This window comes from Thalia democratica, chromosome 8 (assembly GCF_965202585.1).
Source record: "Thalia democratica chromosome 8, ktThaDemo2.hap1.1, whole genome shotgun sequence".
Classification (NCBI taxonomy): Eukaryota; Metazoa; Chordata; class Thaliacea; order Salpida; family Salpidae; genus Thalia; species Thalia democratica.
Window position 1 is genome coordinate 35,607,533 of NC_139172.1, and position 20,874 is coordinate 35,628,406.

General features: G+C 27.8%; 2 protein-coding genes across 2 annotated transcripts; both read right to left on the bottom strand.

Annotated features, from left to right (window-relative positions):
- Window positions 1-6,640: 6,640 nt before the first annotated feature.
- LOC145843429 (lipoyl synthase, mitochondrial-like) lies at window positions 6,641-13,742 on the bottom strand. Its single transcript, XM_082950907.1, has 7 exons — window positions 13,477-13,742; window positions 11,907-12,096; window positions 10,951-11,107; window positions 10,146-10,332; window positions 9,078-9,223; window positions 8,308-8,378; window positions 6,641-7,388 (listed from the first exon to the last, which is right to left on the bottom strand). The coding sequence occupies exons 1-7, from the start codon at window positions 13,722-13,724 to the stop codon at window positions 7,221-7,223; spliced, it is 1,167 nt and encodes a 388-aa protein (XP_082807033.1). The 5' UTR covers window positions 13,725-13,742; the 3' UTR covers window positions 6,641-7,220.
- A 1,598-nt stretch (window positions 13,743-15,340) lies between these two features.
- Window positions 15,341-16,532, bottom strand: LOC145843187 (peroxisomal biogenesis factor 3-like). The gene is made up of 2 exons (XM_082950647.1): window positions 16,388-16,532; window positions 15,341-16,192 (listed from the first exon to the last, which is right to left on the bottom strand). The coding sequence occupies exons 1-2, from the start codon at window positions 16,523-16,525 to the stop codon at window positions 15,341-15,343; spliced, it is 990 nt and encodes a 329-aa protein (XP_082806773.1). The 5' UTR covers window positions 16,526-16,532.
- Between the last annotated feature and the right edge of the window lie 4,342 nt (window positions 16,533-20,874).

A 20,874-nucleotide genomic window follows, 5' to 3' on the forward strand; every position in this document is an offset into this window, starting at 1 on the left:
ACTTTTATTAGATTTGTTCAACTTTTTAACGACATCCTTCTGTGAGCTTGAAGGAGCTTCATCCTCAGACATACCAGGAATGTGGATTGGGGGTTGGTAGGAAAACCTGATCGGCTTTCTACCGAGTTTAGCACCTATGTCTTAAAGTTTGGATTTTTATAAATACCAGAATTTGAATATCACAATTTATTAGTTTAAAAAACTATATCATTAACTGCAAGATTCAAAGGTAATTAAATAAATAAATACCCACCAAAATCACTGTCACTTTCGTCATACATCGAATCATTGGATTTATCTCCGTAAAGGCGTTCTTTTTCCTTTTCAAATACGTCGCAGTCTACTTTATAAAGTGTGCCACCAGCCTTTTTGTGATCTGGTTTGAGAAGAAAAAGCGAAGTATTTAAAGTCACATTATCTCTCTTTTGAATATTCAGAAGCTTGCTTTCGTCTTTTGGCAGACTGTCATCAAGCGCATTTGTTTTGTTTTCTTCCTTCAACGGAACGCTTTGGTTCGCTTGCAAGCTGGCACCATGTGCATTTTCCCGAGAGACCGCAGGCTTAATAACCTCAGGTTTTTTGATTTCAGGTTTATTAACCTTAGGTTTGTTAACCTCAGGTTTACTAGGTTTTTGTTTCACCATTTTATCAGGTTTTGTTTTTTTGCGGCTTAAGTTAAAACACATTCCAGAATTACAAAGTATCTAATTTTGAAGTTTTGAGGAGGTTTAAAATTAAACAAACATCAAAATCTTTTTATAATACAAAAAAAGCTCATGTATAAAGTGTTTAAACATGTTTTTAAGAAAATAAAAAAACTAAATTTAAAAATAATTCGATTTTAACAGCTTGATTTTATTTTGAATAAAAAGACTTTATATAGAAACTAAAACTTTAAAAACAAGTTAATAAAAATTTTGTTATCAAATTCATCTTTGAAGAGTCTCAACTCAATAGTCTACCACTACTTATTTTTAGAAATAAACATTACCTAAAGTTTTTTATTATCAATAATCTTTACCCTACATTTTAAACCGTTTAAATAGACAACTTAAGTATGCTTTCAGTTTAAACCTGCCGAACTGTTGTTAATTGAACACTTTTAACATTGAGTTTATGTATGTTTAAGTGAATCATCTGATTAGTATGCAAAACTTATACTGTGTTGCTAATTAAGAGAAGCTTTATTAACTTATTGATAATTATATTTATAAGATACCACGTGTTAAAAAGTAATCATAATGATTAAGTATAATTTATAATACTAATACATAAGGATAACATTATAGCTTTTTATATAGATAAGCCTTAGCTTAGACATTATTTCAATAACGTACTAACAAAAAAAATGTTATGATTCGATGACTGGTGGTAATATTAGATAAAGTGTACTTATAAATAAGCATTACGTAAACTAGAGTCAAGAAAAAAATAAATTCTAATTAAATTACATCTTATCCTATTTAACGTTACATTTTAAAACTTGTTTTAAATACTACTCTTAAGTTTTTGTTGGAAATTTTAAATGTAACATTTACTTTAATAAAACTTTTTTGTTGATTCAACAACACACCTTTTAATGGGGTGTCTAAGAACAAATTTTTTTTTGTTTCTTTAATATTACTCATTCTTTGAATTTTACTGACCTAGATAGTTTCATTTAAAACCCTTTTTCCACGGCTAAAACAAAAATTATATTTAAAAAATACTAAGTTAATTTATCTATAACAAAAGTTTATGCAGAAAACGAGTTGAAATAGTTAATACACTCTAAAATACATCTAAAAAACTTAAAATTTATTTAAAGCTATGATATATAGTTTGTTTGTGCTTTACAAAAAAGTTAGTTGCTCAACCGCTTTCCGTATTATTAAGTTTATTTTTTGGAAAAACTGATATATTTTAAAGTTTTAGTTTTTTAAATTAAATCGGTCTAGTATAGTTGCATTTTGATATTTGTAAACAATCTTTTTGTTCGTAATTTTCAAGGGTAACGTTTTTTTAGGACTTTACCAATACTATTTTGTCTTATGTTTTCAGCTTGTTTTCATGTAGACTACTAAAAATCTTGAAAAAATGGATGCCTCAGATAGTTGCTACTCTCAACGCCACAAAAAGACCACTGAGAAGAGGATGAAGCTTCGTAAAAGAAGGGGTCGTTCACGCGCGCCACACCATGGCAGACGCAAGAGAAAACAGAAACATCAGCTATCAGAACTGCAGCTCGAGCACATGAACTACCGGGTTGAGCAAGCTGATAATTACCAGTCGTCTGTTGGTCGAGAAAGCAACCGTCTGCAGCATCGGAAGAAGAAGAAAGGTCTGAAACCGAAACAACTCCATCTGCTTCCAAAATTTAAGGCAGACAGCTCGTTGGTTGTAGATTACTGCCCAATATGCATTGAGGAATTCAAGAAAAAGCAACTGCTGGTGAAGTTGTACTGTGATCACGTGTTCCATTACAGATGCTGCAGAAAATGGCTGGAATTTGCCACAACCTGTCCGATTTGCAGACGAGATCAGTTGAAGTTTCAATGATTTTATAAAAATGAAAACTCCGCTATCATTTGAAGTTGGTATGATATTAATTTAGAAATTCGCTTCTGGGTTGTTTATATTTTACTACCTTTATTAGCCTTTTTATGCAACATCAAATGTTTAAAAAAAAGTTTTGAAATATGTTGTATCTTTAAACGACTAGACTTAAAGGTTCATATACGGTTAGGTAAAATACCATCTTGCATTGTTTTAGTGCCTTCTTACGTACCATGGCTTTTTTGAGTAAAGTATCTTGACCTTGTATTTATTTATCATCAAACCTTGGAATTTAAAAATTATTGTTTTTTGCTTTAATTGTCAGTTTAACAAAACTATGAATAAAAATTGACGAAAACTTGAGTATTGGTATATATTTCTTATCATATACAGCTCACACCCTACATATGTGATATTTAATTATTAAGTTTAATAACCGCTCGGAATTGTTTAAGTACAAGTTATATAATGAATGCAATTTAAGATACACTAAATCATAGTTCTAGTTAGCAAATTTAAAATTTCCCATATTTTAAAACTAATAAGCATTTGATAAAGATGATAAATGTGACTCTTTTCAAAACTGTTATTAACTCCTGATATTACAGCTAATAAAATTTAATTTTAATTTACATTAAATTATTTTGTTAAATTACTTTTCAAATGTTGAGATTGCTTTAAAGTACTTTATCCTTTTATTATCAGTCACGTAAAATCATATCTAAAATAATCTATCAAAAAATCAATCAATAATATTAACAATTAGTATAAATAATTGGTACTTAAAAAAATTAAAAAATATATAAAAAAAAATTTCATCTTATAAAATTAAAAATGCGAAGTATTTATGTATACAGCAGCTGATTTTACAGAACCAGTATTGTGAAAACAATTAAAAAAACAGTTATAACAAGACTTATTTTGTCAGTGAATGTACTTCAACTAAATAAGTTTGCAGATGATGTAAAGATGAATTAGGTGTAACTAGTGACTCTTTTACAAAGTCGAAACTAAAAATTTCTACTTTGATCTTATAATTATCAAACATCTATAGAGCTTTTTAAGAAGTTTTCTTTGATTTTTTGTTCATATGTCTATATTTAACAATAAAGTGTATAACAAGTAATGATAACGAATAGGTTGAGTATGATATGTTAACAAATAGTTGTTATGGACAAGACATTAAAAAGTATCCGTGGTGTGCGACTCGATAACCGTAAGGTTTTTCGTAGGCCTGGTTCTAGGAAAAAGTATTTTGAGTGTCTTTTTATCGTTCATTTTACTAACTATAGTAAAAGTATGGTCTAAATGTAATTCCTATCCGCGATCTATTCCCATCTATTTTTTATTTATTAAACTTCTGTCTTTATTTTTTTTACTATCACTGCTACCCCTGCACCTTACCTTTGGTCAGTAAGCGGTTCTCGGATTTGATCGGGTTGGAATGTGTGCGAGTAAGAATTGATCGCAGATTAGAACAAATCGACTCCTATTGGTATATATATTTTTCTAGCAATTACAATTTAATACCTATATAAGGTATAAGCTAATAAAAGAAAGTTTAAAAACTATTTAGATATTTATTTCCCAAGTCTAATAAAAAAATAATTTTCTATCTGTGCTAATAAACTTTTACTATAACTAAAACCTTATTTTATTTAGGCCAATAAAGTTTTATTAAGGCCAATAAAAGATGGGTCCGCTTTTTTTCTCTTTAATGCTCTATCTCAGTAAATAAAAAAAATTACAATAAAAAAACTGTCAACTACAAAACTTCACATACAGTTTTGAATTGTTTAAGACGTGTCGAAAAATTTTTTGTTTAACTGGACCGTATAAAATTAAAAACAACGTATATTGTATACTATGCAATCTGTAAGCAGATCATTGGATAATACAGTACTTCCTCGCTTATAAGGCTATGCTAGGCAAGCTTTGTTTTGTAAAAAAAGACCAGTTTCGCTTTTTGCCGTATAAGAACAAAATATCACTTTTTTAATAATCTATCTCATTAAAATTATGCAATGCATATACTAAAGCGTGCACTAAACTTTCTGTTAATCTAATTTATACTAACTCTCTTCAAGGAACCAAAAGGTTTAAACTGAATAAAAACAAACAAAACTAAATTTTGATCAAGTTAAAAGTTAATTTAACGAAAACCAATTAATTACACAGTAAAAAATTTAACTTATATCGGAACTCTTTCTGAAAATAAAAAATGGAGGTTTGTGACGGTTACATGACAATTTAAATTCTTAAAAAGTTGTTCAAGGGACCATATCTCAAAAAGTAATGGACTTCTGAAAAAATAAAAACTACGTTTGTAGGTTTGATTTATATTTTCATGCCATTGTTTTTTAAGATATTTAAAAATTACTGAAAAATGCTATAGTTTTAAACTTTTTTAAGAAATATCTCAATAAACATTTAAAATTTTGCAAAAAAAAATGCTTGTAGAAATTAACAAGACCTCTTACATATATTCTATTTTTTCGAGCTATACATTAATTTTTAATTAAAGGTCCTTTGATTTTTTTAAAACTTGAACTGTCGTGCACCCAGTTGTGACTCACTTACTGGTGCAGCTTCTTGTTTGCAACCATAGTAAGCTAAGTAACAATCCATTTTCCGCATGGATACAATGTGGTAGAATGAAAATTTTAAGTACAAGAAAACATTTCTTTTGTCTAACCAACTAACAATAAATTAAGTTTATCATATCACTGATATTTGTTAGGCATCCATTTTCAGCCTGTCTTTTGACTTTTTGTCCCATCCGGCCGGTTATGTACCAATGCCAAGGTATGTCCTAGCAACATTTGGAAGTACAATCCGGTTTAATTATTTGATGTTCGGAGTAACCCTTAGTTTAATATTCTCTCATTTATTAAAACGCGAAAACTATGAGTTAAAACAATAAGTTTAAACTAGTTTTAGAATTATGACGTAACTATAAACTTCTTGCTTAGCTACTTTAATCAAATTAGATATGCTTTAACATTGATTTTAGCTTAATTAAACAGATCTTCTTCTCGATTGAAACCCAACGGATAAGTGAGGAACCGGATAAGCGAGGACACATAGACAAAGTAGCTCAAAAATATTAAAAATAAAGAAAAGTTCTAAGATAATATTTTGAAAAAGCTTGAGAAGCAATGAAGGATTTTGACTTCACATGTATATTTTATAAAAATTGTTATCTTTTATAGACTACTGAAGATGAACGTATCGTATAAAAAAAATCAGTAGAGAAAAAAGCAGTTGTAACTATTTTTATATCAAACTTTAAAAAAATCATTTAAATAAATATTAGATTTTTTTTGAAACTCTTAAAAAGCTCAATTATAGTGAGACAACACTAGATGAAACATTGTCTAAAAACGTTTCTGTCATAGTTCATTTCATATAAAACTTAGTCTTCAAAACAATCTCTAAATGCATCAATGACTTTTAATAGTTGGAAAATTGAATTTTATTTCATAACAATTTCAGATTTTTTTACATTTTTTATCTTTAAATCTAACCATCATTAAAGTTCGTTTTCATATTTAGCCCTAAAACTTTATTTGAAAATTAATTTTGTGTCATAGTCTTTGAAAACAAAAATAGACATTTTCTACATTATATTAAAAAACATTTGTATATATTTGTACGCAAGTATGACAAATAAAATATCATTAAATGCAATTAAAGTTTATCTAGTGTTAAAAATAGTTTTCAGAATAAACTAATGCTTTTGAAACATACCAAAAACTAAAAAAAAAAACACTTCTAATTGCAATTGAAGAAACATTAATTTGTAGTGCAACATAAAGAACACTTATCATTTTAAAACACATCTAGTAATATTAACTCAAGTCTTGTTTAAATAAAATTTTTGAAAGTTGTTATATATACTTTTTTGAAAGCAAAATTTTGTATGAAAAAACACATTTAGAAACATTTAAAGTACAATTAATATAGTTATAACTTGAGCTGTTTTGAAACTAAATAGACAAGAAAGACAGTTTTTACTTAAAAGGTAAACACAAACTGTAATTATTTTTTATTAATTAAAAAAAACAGTTAAATAAAGTGATTTACAAAATTGAATTGATAAATATATCGCTATCTACCAACTTCAAATTTTGTCAAAAAGATTAATAAAGTAAAAAAAAACACACTTATTTACTTGAGTGAATTAAGTGCAAAATTTAAAAGCAATAGTAAAACTCAGTAGTATAAAAGACCATCTTGAGTGTATCACCTAGCTATTTTGAACGAAAAGTTGATTTAAAACAAGAATACTTTAAATTATTTATATTTTTTTTTCTTTATAAATATTTTTAGCATTGCTGGCAACAATCTTGCAAAACCAAAACAACATAAAGTTTATGAAAAAAAAGTATTGTGTTTTTAAATTCAAAAATTGATATATAATTTGAATAACTCTACTTAGTATAAAAAACATAAAAGGTAAACTTTTGTTAAGACGACACATCTTTAACAAATAAAAAAACTATTTAAGATTCACTAAAATTTAACACTCTGAAAACAACCAAAGATTTTACTGCTCTTAATTTGTGAAAAAAAATTATTTGTTTTGTTTGGTACAAAAAAAAAATTAACACACTGTAAGTACGTTTACCAACAAAACCATTAATTTTTCAACACTGATTCAAAATTTTTGTTTTCAAATTCATTCACTCACATTTTACTGTTTCCCTGTTTTTGAGCACGTTGCTGATGAAGTACTCGCCTGCCTTGTACGAGCTTCTCACTAGCGGCCCGCTGGCAGTGTACAGGAACCCCAACTCCCTGCCCACCTCCTCCCAGTGCTTGAACTTCTCCGGCGTCACGTATTCCTGCACCTGTTTGCATGGGAAGATTTTATTCAGTGAATTTAAATTTGATATACTTTCTGTTTTACTTAATAAAAAGTTGAAAACCAATAACAAACATTTTTTTTTTCGTTTTGATCAATCGTTTTGATTTTTATTTCTGCTTTTATAAGGAAAAATCAACTTAAAAAAAAACTTTTTTTCAACATAAAACAGTAAGGATGTAAGAAAATATTTAAACAACAAAAATATAAACTGATAATCAAAGGTTAGATAAGTAGTCAGCATTTTATTTAATGAGTTAGTAAGAACAAATAAGTTTTGGTTTGGATGTTGCGCACTCCTGAACTTGTGGGGTTTGCATGGGAGGATCATGTTATATGAATTCAAATTGTTGAGTTGTTTTAGTGAGTTTATAACCAGATGTCATGCTATCAAAAAATTGCAGCTGAGATTTGTATGGAAGTATATTTTTACGCAGTTTAAATTTAATAAGTTAATTTAATGAGCTTTTAATAAATTTCAACAACATCCAAAACTTTCTATTGAACCTGGGGTTTGTATAAAAATATTTTATTAAATTAAATTTTATTTTTTATTAGGTTGTTTTAAAATAGTTTATAGTCAGGCGTTATGTCATCAAAACACTTTGGTGTTTGTATGGGAATATTTTGTAGTGAAGAACTTAAACTTAATAAGATATGACAATAAATCTTAAAAAGGTAAAATAGCGCAATAGCAGGTCATCCTTTTTTATTGCAGTAGAAGCAGAAAAATATGAATAACTTGTAGGATTATTTTATTGGTACTGTAGATTATAAAATTACAAATTGAAAAATAACTATATTTTTTCTATGTAAAAGAAAATAAATTAACAAGATTTTTTAGATACAAAAGTGATGAAAAACAAAAACTTTAACCATAACAATATTAAAATAATTAAACAAACTTTAGCATGTCTTTTAGTGGGCTGCATGTATTGACCCAAAGTTACACAGTCCACATTGTTCTCGCGTAAATCTGTTAACATTGTTATAATGAGAAGCTGAATTTTATATGAATTCCTTAGTTAAATATAATATTTAATGCTTTAAAATATAGTCAGGATATTTTAAATTATAAAGCACTATATAAAAATTATAATAGTTTTATTCAGCCAAACAACAAAATTTATAACAAAATGTTCTTGAAAAACAAACAACTGTTTCTAAAAATATAATCAGGGTTGCCACTGACTTTCGGCAAATTTTTTCCAGGTTTTTTAAAGAACTTTTTTTGGGTCTATTTTTAGGTTAAACTTAAGTTTAGTGAAAAACTGTGTTAAATAGTATAAAAGTATTGAAAAGATACTTTTACGCTACTTTAAATGTAATTAAAAAAAAAAAATTTGATAATGACAATTTTTTTCATCTATATGGTATATTTTTTGTGTCAAATTAAAAAATTTCTACTTAACATGTAAAAATTATTTAAAATTTCAGGTTTATCAGAGATTTTTGTTGAAAATTCCAAGTTTTCCAGATTTTTTCAAAACTCCGGGTTTTTTTGCCTAAATTGTCAACTTCCAGGTTTTTTCAGGTTTCCAGATAAAGTGTCAACCCTGTATAATTGAATAATTAATAAGAAAAGACTAATATAGTTTTTTTTTATAATTAAAGACATATTTCTAAAAAACATTTAAACAAAACAAAATGTTTTTTAAAGAAACAATCAAAAAACCTTTCAAAGTCTGTAGAACTTCTTCGTCTGTCTCTCCAAACCCGAGCATGATTGAAGATTTCGTCAGAATATTTCCGTTTGTTTCTTTCGCGTGCCTCAGCACAAACATGGATTGGTCGTACGTTGCGCGCGGATCTCTCACGAATCTGTATATATATGTATATGTTTTATAAGATAGGTTTAACTGTAGAAAAAAAAGATCTCCACTTTGTTGGATAAGAACAAATAAATACGTATTCAAAAACCTATTCAGCATACAAAGTTTCGATCGAAGAGCTAGTCAGTGTATTAAACAAAGCTGATGGTTATACTAGTATTGTAACTAAGTTTACATTTATAAAATATAAAAGTTAAACGACATAGTAACCAAGAAATGGCTGTTGTTTTTGAAATCATTTTGTATTTTCTAAAGTAAATAAACAAATATTAAATATTAGTTAGTTTAATTTATGTCAATTTAACAATAGAATTAAAATACTGAGAACATTGTAATTATTCTTTATATTTTTATTAATAACCAGTTAATTAATTGAATATTTTTAAACCAGCGAGTTCCAGTCCCTAACAACTTGTATATTGAACAAAAAAAAAGTCAAATATGAGTAACAATAATGATTCTAAATATATTATGACAAAAGATCTTTATGAATTAAACGTTCTAAATTCTAAAATATTGCAGTATTTTCAAACAAACGTTTGTAAAAAGTAATTATAAACAAAAGTTTTTCTATCAAAAGATCTCTAAATACTAAAACTCTTAGTTTTTAAACATATCTATGAAATTTTTAGAAAATTTCAACTTTTAAATATTTTATAACATAAAAAACAAACATGGTCCAGCCCCTGACGAACTCAATGTTGAAAAAAAAAGTATATAAAAATGAGTAAAATAATAATTTTAAATTATATTATGACAAAGGATCTTTACAAATAAAACATTGTGAATATTAAAATAATCCTATAATTTCAAACAAACATAGGTAAAGAATATTAAGGAGCAATTTTGTATCAAAAGATCTATTCAAACTAAACTATTTTTAGTTTTAATTATTTTTATAACAAACAAACATGGTCCAGTCCCTGACGCACTCGATGTTGTGGGCGAAAACGTCCATGCCGCATTTGGCCAGCATCTCTATGGCAACCGGGTCGCCCCTGAAATCTGGCACCAGGCACTCGACCAGTATCGAAGGGTCTTTCTCCTTCAGCCTCTTGACCGTCTGCGCGAAGTGGTTGGACCCACCGTCCGGCAAGTCTGTTGAAAAGTTAATGTATAATACTGTCATAAATATTTATGAGTTTTAACTAGTTCTGCTTTTGCTGATTTTTTTATTCGTGCACTACGTCGTGTTAAAAATTTATTTGTTGCTTATATATTTCACTATGAATTTTCTCAATGGATACCATAAAAACTAAGAAACCAGTACAGTTTTATCTAATTTTATTAACAGTTTTCTCCTTTTCAATTGAAACTTACATGGTACATACAATTCGTACATTAACAAATGAAATTCTAAGTAAACACGTAGAAGCTCTCTTTAGTTGTATGTATAAAAATATTTATCTACTGCAATTTAAAACTGTTAAACATTCAATCTCCAAAACTTACAGTGAATATGAAATAAACAATACAATTAAGCCAAATAAATTCAAAAACAGTTTTCAAAACAGTAATTACAATTGATATTCATTTTGTATTTATTATACAGTTAGTATTAAAAAATCTTATCAAAGCAAATAATTTATTCATGTGTATAAAAGTAAAAAAAAAAACACATTTTAAAAAAATTGTTCACAAACAACCTACAGTAAAAGTTTTACATTTATGCTTCAACAAGTACTTCTATTTTCGTACATCAACTTAAAAACAAACCGTCCCTGTCAACGGAGGTGAGCACCACATAATCGAGCCCCCAGTCCACTATGGCGTCCGCCGTGTTAACCGGTTCGTCCTCGTCGGGCGGGGGCGGCCTCCTTGCCGTCTTCACACTGCAGAACCTGCACCCACGCGTGCAAGTGTCTCCTAGCAACTGTTTTGTGTTTTTTTTTGTGAAACTTTTTGCAGCATAATGTATGAAAAGGCAGCATGCGCGCATTTTTATCGCGGTTATTTAATGAAAGTAAAAAAAACTTACCCACACTGTCAGTGAGTAAGAATAGCTGGAACGGTATATTTGTCATTTTGTTTGAAACTATTTTAGGTTGATTTTTTATTAAGTTAAATTATCATTATTAGGTTTTACACTTTCAGTTAATTAAATTTAATCAAAAAGGTATAACAATTTCCAAGAATTATTTTACACAGTATAGCAGAAAACAATCATGATAGTTGAAGTCGCAGTGTATCATTAAAAAATTAAACTTAGTTTTGATCAAACAACTTAAGCAGATTGATTGTTTAAACACCTTCTAATAAACATTATTAAATCACAAAGCAAAACATTTTTATTTTTAATTGTCGTAGCAGTGACAGATTAACACTTAAAAATTAAACTTAATACATTATTCCATCAACTTATGCAAGTTTACCATAAAAAACGAACAAAAGTTTTCTTTCGAACAAGTTTTAAACTTTTATCACACAACATTCACTAACCATGATGATAGAAGCAGTGTCAGTTAAGCACATGAAAAAATCTCAATCTAACATTTTAAGCAGAATAATTGTAAATAGCAAAAAAATCTATAAAACAAAACCTTCATTACGCAACATTCACCAACCACGATGGTAGAAGCAGTGTCAGTTAAGCACATGAAAAAAATCTTAATCTAACAATTTAAGCAGAAAAAATGTCAATAATATAAAAAAATGTTTTTACATTCACCAACCATGATGGTGGCGGTGGCGGTTCCGTGCTCCCCCCCGCCCCAGCAATCCCCTATGTTGGGACACCTCGCCTCCTCGCACACCGTGTTCAGCTTGCTCGACCTCAGCGACTGCTTGATGCGCTTGTAGTTGGCCGACGACGTCGACTTGGCCGTGGCGAAGTCCGTTTTCAGCCACGGGGGCAGGCGGAGTCTGCAAATTGGTTATTTACTTTTACGTTTACTTTTGGTATATGAAAAAAAAAAGTTATTTTATTTTTATTCTATACAAAGTTTTGACAGGCGGTAAGCAAGGTATGTAGTTAGTGCAAAATATTAAAAAAAAAGGTGTTAAATTATTAGCTCAAATGATCATTTAGTTCCTTTCTTTACACATTGAGTATGTTTGTTATATAGTTATTTGCCTTAACTAAAATTTAAATTAAATTTAAATTAAAACTAAAAATTTAAAATGTATGTTTGTTATAAAAACAAAATAAAAACAGAAGATAACATAAGCGTTTTATTTGATAAACAAGTTAAAAAGCTTTTTTATGTGGTGTAGACTTTTTTTTTGTAAGGCTAACTTTTTAGGTTAAAAACGTAAAAGATCAGCCAATCTTTGTTCATTGTTACGTTGATAAACAAATACATTGTTTAAGTTAACGTATATGAAAAACAATAATAAGTTTTTTAACAGCAACGTTAGCAAAATTTGTGAGGTTTGCTTTCAAAATCATACAGCTCAAATAAACTATCAGCCTTCTTCTTTAAATATTGACTTTTTATAAAAAGATAAAAACCAACAATCATGACAGAGTTTAATATATATATGTAGTTGATAACTAAATTAAAAAGCTTTTTCTTTTTAAATTCTAGCATTAACAACTTAAAGATAGCTTTTAAGAATTCCCTAACAATCACATAAAAAGAGTTTTTATGTTGTCTTACATATCAAGCTACAATAAAAACTTTGAAAACCTATTTTAAAGCTGCTACTCATAGAGTGAAAAAACTAGCCTGAATTTAAAAAATTATCAAAATACACACACAAAAAAGCTGCTAAATGAATGAGAATGTAACTAAGAAGAATAAATTAACAAAACTAACTTAATTGTTTGAAAAAAGAAACTGTTTAACCTTAGTCTTTTTCTTAGACAAACTTATAACTGTAAAAAAAAAGTATAGCTTGTGCAAGGCGAATTTTTTTACGAATCATTTGAAATCAGAACTAATTTTAATAATAAAAATTTATTAAATTGAAAACAGAACCAACTCAGTTATAGTTAAGTCTTGACAAAAGAGATTGCATGGGTTTTTTAAATTTTCTTTAAATTAACCAGATTTTCTCAAAAACCAGTTTTTTAAATTTTCTTTAAATTAACCAGATTTTCTCAAAAACCCTTACAACAGTTTTAACAGCTTGACCTTTTTTATAAACTTCAAACTAGTCTGACAAAGCCTGAGCTGTGACAATCCTGTTTTTGTATGCATTTCAAACTTATCTTTTTATCATCAATAAAATGCAAGGCTATTAGAAACTCAATAGTTTTTATTCAATTATTTGAAGCACTCAACAACTCAAAAAATTTACCTTTTCATTTCTTTGGTCTTGACCAGGTCGCCCGAATAGTCCTTCCACGTTTCCCGCTTGCCCACGTTCCCGCTGAGAAAGTCCTCGAAATCGGGCCCGTTGGAGATGGCCTGCTTCTTCTCAGCAAGCCCCTTCTCCTTCTTGGTGGAAGTTTGCGAGTCGCTGCTTCCGTACTTGACGCCCCGCCGCACTGTCGGCAGGAACTTGTGGTAGGATTGGGCGATCAGCCCCCTGCATCTCGCGTTCATTTTGTTTGAAAAAAAAGTTAAGCTGATACGAAGAATGTCATAAGTAGTTATGCATTATAGTTTTATGAAACATTTAAATTCCAATACAGTTAAGCATAAGTTCATTGAAAAGTTTAAAAAAAATACTTTAACAGTGTTAATATTGTAAATATTAATAGTGTAAAAGTAAATGTTGGAAAAACAATTATTCAAAAAAATCATGCTTTGGTAACTAATGCAAATAAAATTGCTTGGTCCACAAATTTAACCAACTTAAATAAGCCAATGTTTACAAACCACCGAAATCAAAATAAAAAATATATTATTCCATATGAACATTGTAAACAATTTGAATTTTTTTTTTTTTGCATTTCTTAAAATGTTGATCCATTTAGTCTAGTAAAATTATTAAAATAAATGTTACTTATATTTAAAATTAAGTGTTAAGTTCAATATCATAGATAAAAATGGTCTTTAATTTTCACTTTAACTCTATATAGTTGATAAACAACTTAGTTCAAGTTACATAACTATATTGAATAAAATAGTTTTAAAAAAAATGTTTAAAAAACTATAAACTAAACCTTAAAAAAGTTTTAAAGATGATTAATATACAGTTGTATAGGAAACAAACTGAGTTTCAAAATACATCGTATTTACTACATGTTAAAATAATTAATATGAGACTCCAAAAAATAAAAAAATAATTACTGTGTACAGCTAACAACAAACTTTCTAAAAGGACATATTCTAGGATTAGCATTTTAACAGCAAAACTAATAATAAATGACAAATCACACAAAATACATAACACTACATACTGACACACTGAAAAAGAGGAATGAAAAACAGTGTCATTTTCTAATTATGATAGTAAACCTGATAACAATTATAAACGTAATCTCTTTACAAGCACAAGTAATGATTTTCGTTTAAAAACTATAAGTTTTAGGAGATAAAAAAGCTTAAGTTTAAAAACATAGTTAAGTAGTTTTGTATAAGTATAGGGTTGCCAATTGCTTTTTTGTAAATTTCTTCCAGGTTTTAAAATATATCTTTTTCGGTCCATTTTGAGTATAAAATTAAACCTAGGTAAAACAAAAACTGTCTTAAATAGTATAACAACTTTGAAGAGATACTGCAAAGCTACTTTACATAAGTTATTTAACAATTTTATTTTGAATGATACAAACGTTTTTTAATTTTTATGGTAAATTTTTGTATCTAATTTTAATTTCATTACTTTGTACGTAAAAATAGTTTAAAATTCTAGGTTTTTTATGAGTTTTGTTTAAAATTCCATTTTTTTTCAAAATTTCTCAAATTGCAGTGTTTTTTTAGCCCAATTTGTCAAACTCAAGGCAGAACTCTAGGTTTTTTGGCAACCCTGTATCTAATTACCTAAAAATGTTTACAAACAACTTTAAGTTCGGTGCTAAAGACATATTTAAATCAAATTCAGAACTTTTTATACTTTATAAAAACACTTTACATAAAATAATTTTAATTAGTATTGATTTTTCTAAATAAAGATGCATAATTTCACTGAATACAATTAAACATCATAAGTAAATTTATTTATTAAAAATTAATTAAAACTAAGTTTTTGAATTACAAAACATTTTTTCAAAACATGTCTACATAGCAGCAAAAGCTTCAAAAATGTTTTCGCAAAAACCAATCAGCTCCCTATTGTCCACAGTGCGGTCGGTGAAATTATAAGAGCACAGGTGTGAAGCGTTCGAGTTCAGCAGAGGTATCAACTTTGCCATGGGAACGAGCACGTGGTCAATGGAGCCATCACTGTTGGAAAACTTTGCTGACATCCACTCTTCAGCCATTTCTGAGAAAATGTCTACAGAACTGCTTGTGCAGGAAGCAAGAACTGTTCTGAAGTCGGGGCACATTGCCACGTCAAGCGCGTAGTTGCTCAAAACGGGATGCTCTTCTGATATGAACAGGTCGTTGATGATGTTGACAAACTCTTTAGGCTCGTGATCTAGTTTTAGCAAAATTTCTTGAACAGAGCTTGAAACAAACAGGTAGTCGACTTTCTCTTTCAATGAAACACTTCCCACAGCTCTCTCGGCAGCAGCCAATGATTTTGCTGCAAGGAAGTCCACCACATCTCTCTCTGCAAGCTTGCTTATGCTGTTGTTTAGAAATATTTCATCATTTTCAAAACCAACTTCTTCATTTTTAGCTTTGCTTGAAAGCAACAAACCCACTTTGATATTGAAATGCACTGAAACTAACACAACAATGAATGTGTTCAAATGAATGAGGCACGCAATCTTTGCAAAAACAGCCACTTTAAGTTTGCCCCAAAGCTCCACTTTAGAGCCCTCTCCAGACTTGAGTTTGTTCAATATTTCACTGCAACCAGTAAGCTGGTCAACTTTAGCTTCTGTTTTTGAAATGACCACTTTTAAGAAGTCCAAGCAGCTGCTTTGTCCCAATTCAAAACTTGTAGCTCGCTCACTTTGTATCTGTATCAAAATTTTATTCAATTATTTTTTCTTCAGAAAAACAGAGTAAATTCGTAGTATGCTATAGCTTTAATTTATTACAAATATCAAGAAACAGAATAATTTTAAACTGTTTATATATACTTTTAATTGAATTCAAACTTAAAGTTACTAAAAATTCAGGTGCTAAACAATAGTAACAATTTTAAAACTGACCTCAATTTTTTTCTGCTGTTCTTCCAGAAAGTTGTTGACTGTATATTTAACATACTGCACACCCCCATACACTGCTCCAGCTAATACAGCAGGCATAAAAAACTTGTTCCTGTGCTTCTTAAACCATTTATAACTCATTATTCTTTGTTAAGACTCTGAACAAGTTTAGCAATAGATAAACACTAACAATTTTAAATAAACTTAAAAGTGTAGTAGCAGATTTATATTGCAATTTAGTTTAGTTTAAAAATGGATTTAAAAGCTATAAAGGAATGGGTATTTAATTTGTATAGAGCATAATCTTATATTTGTAGTACTACTTTAGTAAATTTTATTATATTTTTTTCAAACTTTAAATTGCTTTAAATATTAAACACAAAACTAATACAATATTCTCAAATAAATTAAACTAAAGTCTAATTTCATGGTATGGTGCAACTTAATTCAAAAAATTATCATCCTTGTGGTTAAACCAGGTTTTTTATACAAACGTTTTCAACAACAACTTATTATAAACTTACAGCCCACAAAAGACATACTACATATTTTAACATAATTTTTATCTTACTTTTTTTTAATGCTATTTAGCTAATCTTTATAATAACAAAGCTAGTACTTATTTATTGAGACAATCTAGATGATTGCTAGTTTTACTGCTGAGCCACAAAACGAGTCAAAAAATAGCTGTGGAAAGCATTTCTATTTTCACAAAAGATTATGATGTCATTTTAACTTTCCATGATAACTTGGCAGCTGAACTTAAAATATATATTAACACTATTACAGGGTTGGCTGGCAATTAATAACTGACTTTTGAGGAAAATTAAAATAATAGTCATTTATTGTTAAATAGAACTTAATTTCTTCTTTTCTAAACTTGGCACAGGAGGGTAAGGAACTTTGTTACATGTTGACCATAGCAAAAGACCTTCATCTCAGCTAACAGTTGCTTTTAACCATATCCTAAAATAAAAAATAGTTATTGAGATAAGTGGGTACAAAAAATCGGAGAGTTAAACAGATCCTTATGAAAGGCCAAAGTTAATAAGGCAAAAAAAGGAAAATCATTAAAAATCTATTTTTTCTGACGCTTTTAAGCCATCTTTCTCAAAACTTCTCAGTTTCATCTAAAATTAATAATAAACAGTTCTATTATAGGATTTTTTTAATTTTGATTATTTGTCATATTCTTAATAAAAAAAACAATATTTTTTCTTCTTTTGTCATAAGTTTTTATTTGATTTTTAAAATTTCCAAGAAAATTGGTTTAAAAAATATTTAGTTTTATAGGTTTATATTAGGTTTTTTTTTACAAAACTACTTATATCTCAAAAATTAATTAAAATTTCTTTTTGCTATAAAAAGTATCTTATAGTATATACTTAGCGGTGGTCAAAGTGTGCACCTGTGCATACTATTATGCAGAGTGTTTTTTACTTAAACAGAAAATTGATTAAGTTAAATAATGTTTTTAAGATGCTGCTTTTTTTAGTTTATTTATATGACAAAAAAGAAGATAACTATAACATGTAATAGCAGTTTTTGACCTCTATTTATATACTAAGGCACTTGAAACATAAAAATATAGTATTCTTTAATAACAGTTAGTTATGTTTTCATAACTTCATGTGCACAGAATTTTTTTCCTAGCAGTTTAGTGTACATATGTTTTGAAAAGTTTCATACCACCGCTTTAAGCTTTCAAATAAGAGTAAATGGTAGTTTTAAATGTTAGACTTCCCTCCCTCTATGTCCAAATTATGAAGAGTATTAGGTTATGTGAAAAAAATTACAAATTAAAAGAACATTAAAAAAGTTTTTTAAATTGTAGTTTTTAAGCAAATAATCTAAAATTTTGATAAACACTACACCAATTTTAAGAAAAATAGTAAAAATCTCTGTTATAAATCAGTTGTAAAAGCATATTTGTGTAGCTTTTGCAAATCACTATTGTCAAAAAAATTCTATTTGTCACTAGTAATTCCTGAACTAAATAATAAAATAAAATTATTGGATTTGAACTAACACAGTTTCTTAAGGTTTCTTAGCAAAAAAGAAACAAAACCAGTTCTGAAAACAAGAAATCTGGTTCTATCAAACTCAGGTAACACCTTGTTTTATTTTATTCTCTAATATTTTTTTCTGTAGTCAATTGCTGCTTGACCCCTCATTTTAGCCCACCATGTATTATTAAGGCCAACGTCTAACAGGTAAACTAAAATATTAAATAAAAACAAACAACTATTTTATACGTTTTTAACAAATGATTTTAAATACTTCATAAAAACTAAGAGTATCATTCCAACTTTTCTTTTTAAATATTACTTTTATTCTAGTTTTTATTTTATTTAGCTCTAAAATTCAGAGTTTATTACGATTATTAAAATAAAATAATTTAACTGTTTTTAAAAAAGATTAAAAACTTACCCTTAACAAATTTTTTAAAGTTTGTAAGTAAAATATTTGTAGTTAGTTTAGCTTATTATTATTACTTTAAAACAGTTTCTATTTTTTCTTATTTAAATATTTCAAATTAAAAAATTGGATAATATATACTGTATTTTTCAAATTTTTGTGTTTATGACAAATTTAAATTCTTAAAAGTTACAATGTAATTACACTGTTTTACATTCACTAATATATGTACAAAATACTATAAAAGGGTGGTTTTGAAAAAATTTATTTAAGGTTATCTGATTTTCTTACAGGTTTTTAAAGTTGTTAAAGTTTACTTGTCCCCTCTGAGTAGGAAATTTAAGCTATGGTTAAAAATTTCTTGTTATATTAATAAAGAAATAACTAAAAAGACACTGTAATGATACATATGTATTTTAAATTTTGTTGTAAAGGATAGTTACAATTAACACTACTTAAACTTATACAACTACTATAATAGGAACTACTTGGTTATAAAAACTGTTTAAAATAATAGGTTATTTTCTAATTTAATTTTATAATTTAAATTTTAAGGTTTTTCCAGATTTACTACTACTTTGTATAAAAAATACAATTGTAAAAAATAAGAAAAATCTTAAAAACTATAAAAATTTAAAGTTTTAAAAGGTTATACTAAAAACTGGCAGTATCATGTTTGTTTGTTGACTTAAGACAATAGTAATCAGTTTCGATATTTTTTTTATTATTTATTTTAATATTTTTATTTCAAAAAGTTCTACATATATCAGGGTTACCCAAAGAGGGCCATTACAAAAACTTAAGGGTTCATAAGCAGCAAAGGGGCCAAAGGGGGAGCAAGAGTAGTAAAGAGGTCACAGAGGGGCCATGAGGTCATAATTTGAAACTTAAACTAGATATTCTGAAATTAATGGTTATAAGCAAAAAAAAAAGATTTTAGGCGTTTTTTAATGGTAGTTTTGAAACTTACATTAGACTAGATATTATTTAAAATTTTCAGGGAGTATAGGAGACCTTAAGCTGTAAAAGAGAATAAACAAGGTCATAATTTGAAACTTACACTAGATATTATTGAGTAGATGATAAAGAGCAAAAAAAAGGTCTTATCTGTTTTTAATGGTTGTTTTTTGAAAAAATTTGTTTGAGAGGGCCATAGCTTTTATAACTTCTTTAAAGTGGGCCTTTTGAAAAAAAGTTTGGAAACCCTGATAAATATGAATACAATAAAGTAAATAATTATATCAGCAACTTTCATAAAAGTAATGCAACAAAATAAGGGTTGAAAAAAACTTTTAAATTGAATAGAATAATTAAACATTTCTACCATAACTTTTAGATTAACCTTTAAACTTAAAAATATTAAACTTTGATGCATTATTTTTTGCAGAAATAGCAGATATTTTTGTATTATTAGGGACTTGAGATTTATGGTACATTGTGGTTTCTAATATTGATATTTTAACCTTGTGAGTATTTGACAAACAAACTATTGCAAAAGGACTTCTAAAGTTAAAAATAAAACCTTTTATTTATTTTCTATTTGATATTAATTCCTGTTGGGAAAGAAGAATTGTATATGATGTAAATTACTTGCTTGACCTTAAAAAAACCTTTATTGTTGGATAGAGATAAGCAAGGTTTATGGTTACCAACGTTTAAAAATCTAGTATACATATACAAAAAAATTAACCTAATAATTGGACTATAAGTAAAACTGTCTAAATAACATTGAGACCATAGTGTGGAGAAGGGGTCATAATCATTACATTTGTAATGCAATAGTAATGCATACCTGATAATAAGTAGTTTCTTGAATATTAACTTGAAACTGAACGGCCAATCAATAATCAACAAAATTGCTAATTGCAATTCACTTGTAATCAAGTATAAAATGCATATTCCTGATGCAACTTAAATAAACTAATTCTTTTTTTTAACTGGCTTGCAGTCAATTCACTGCTTATTGGAAAACAAGTTCTGTACTTAGCTTTGAGTAGTAAAAGCAGTTAACTTTAACTGATTTGTATTTGTTGTTTGTTGGAACACAAGCTTTGTATTTGTCTTTGAATTGG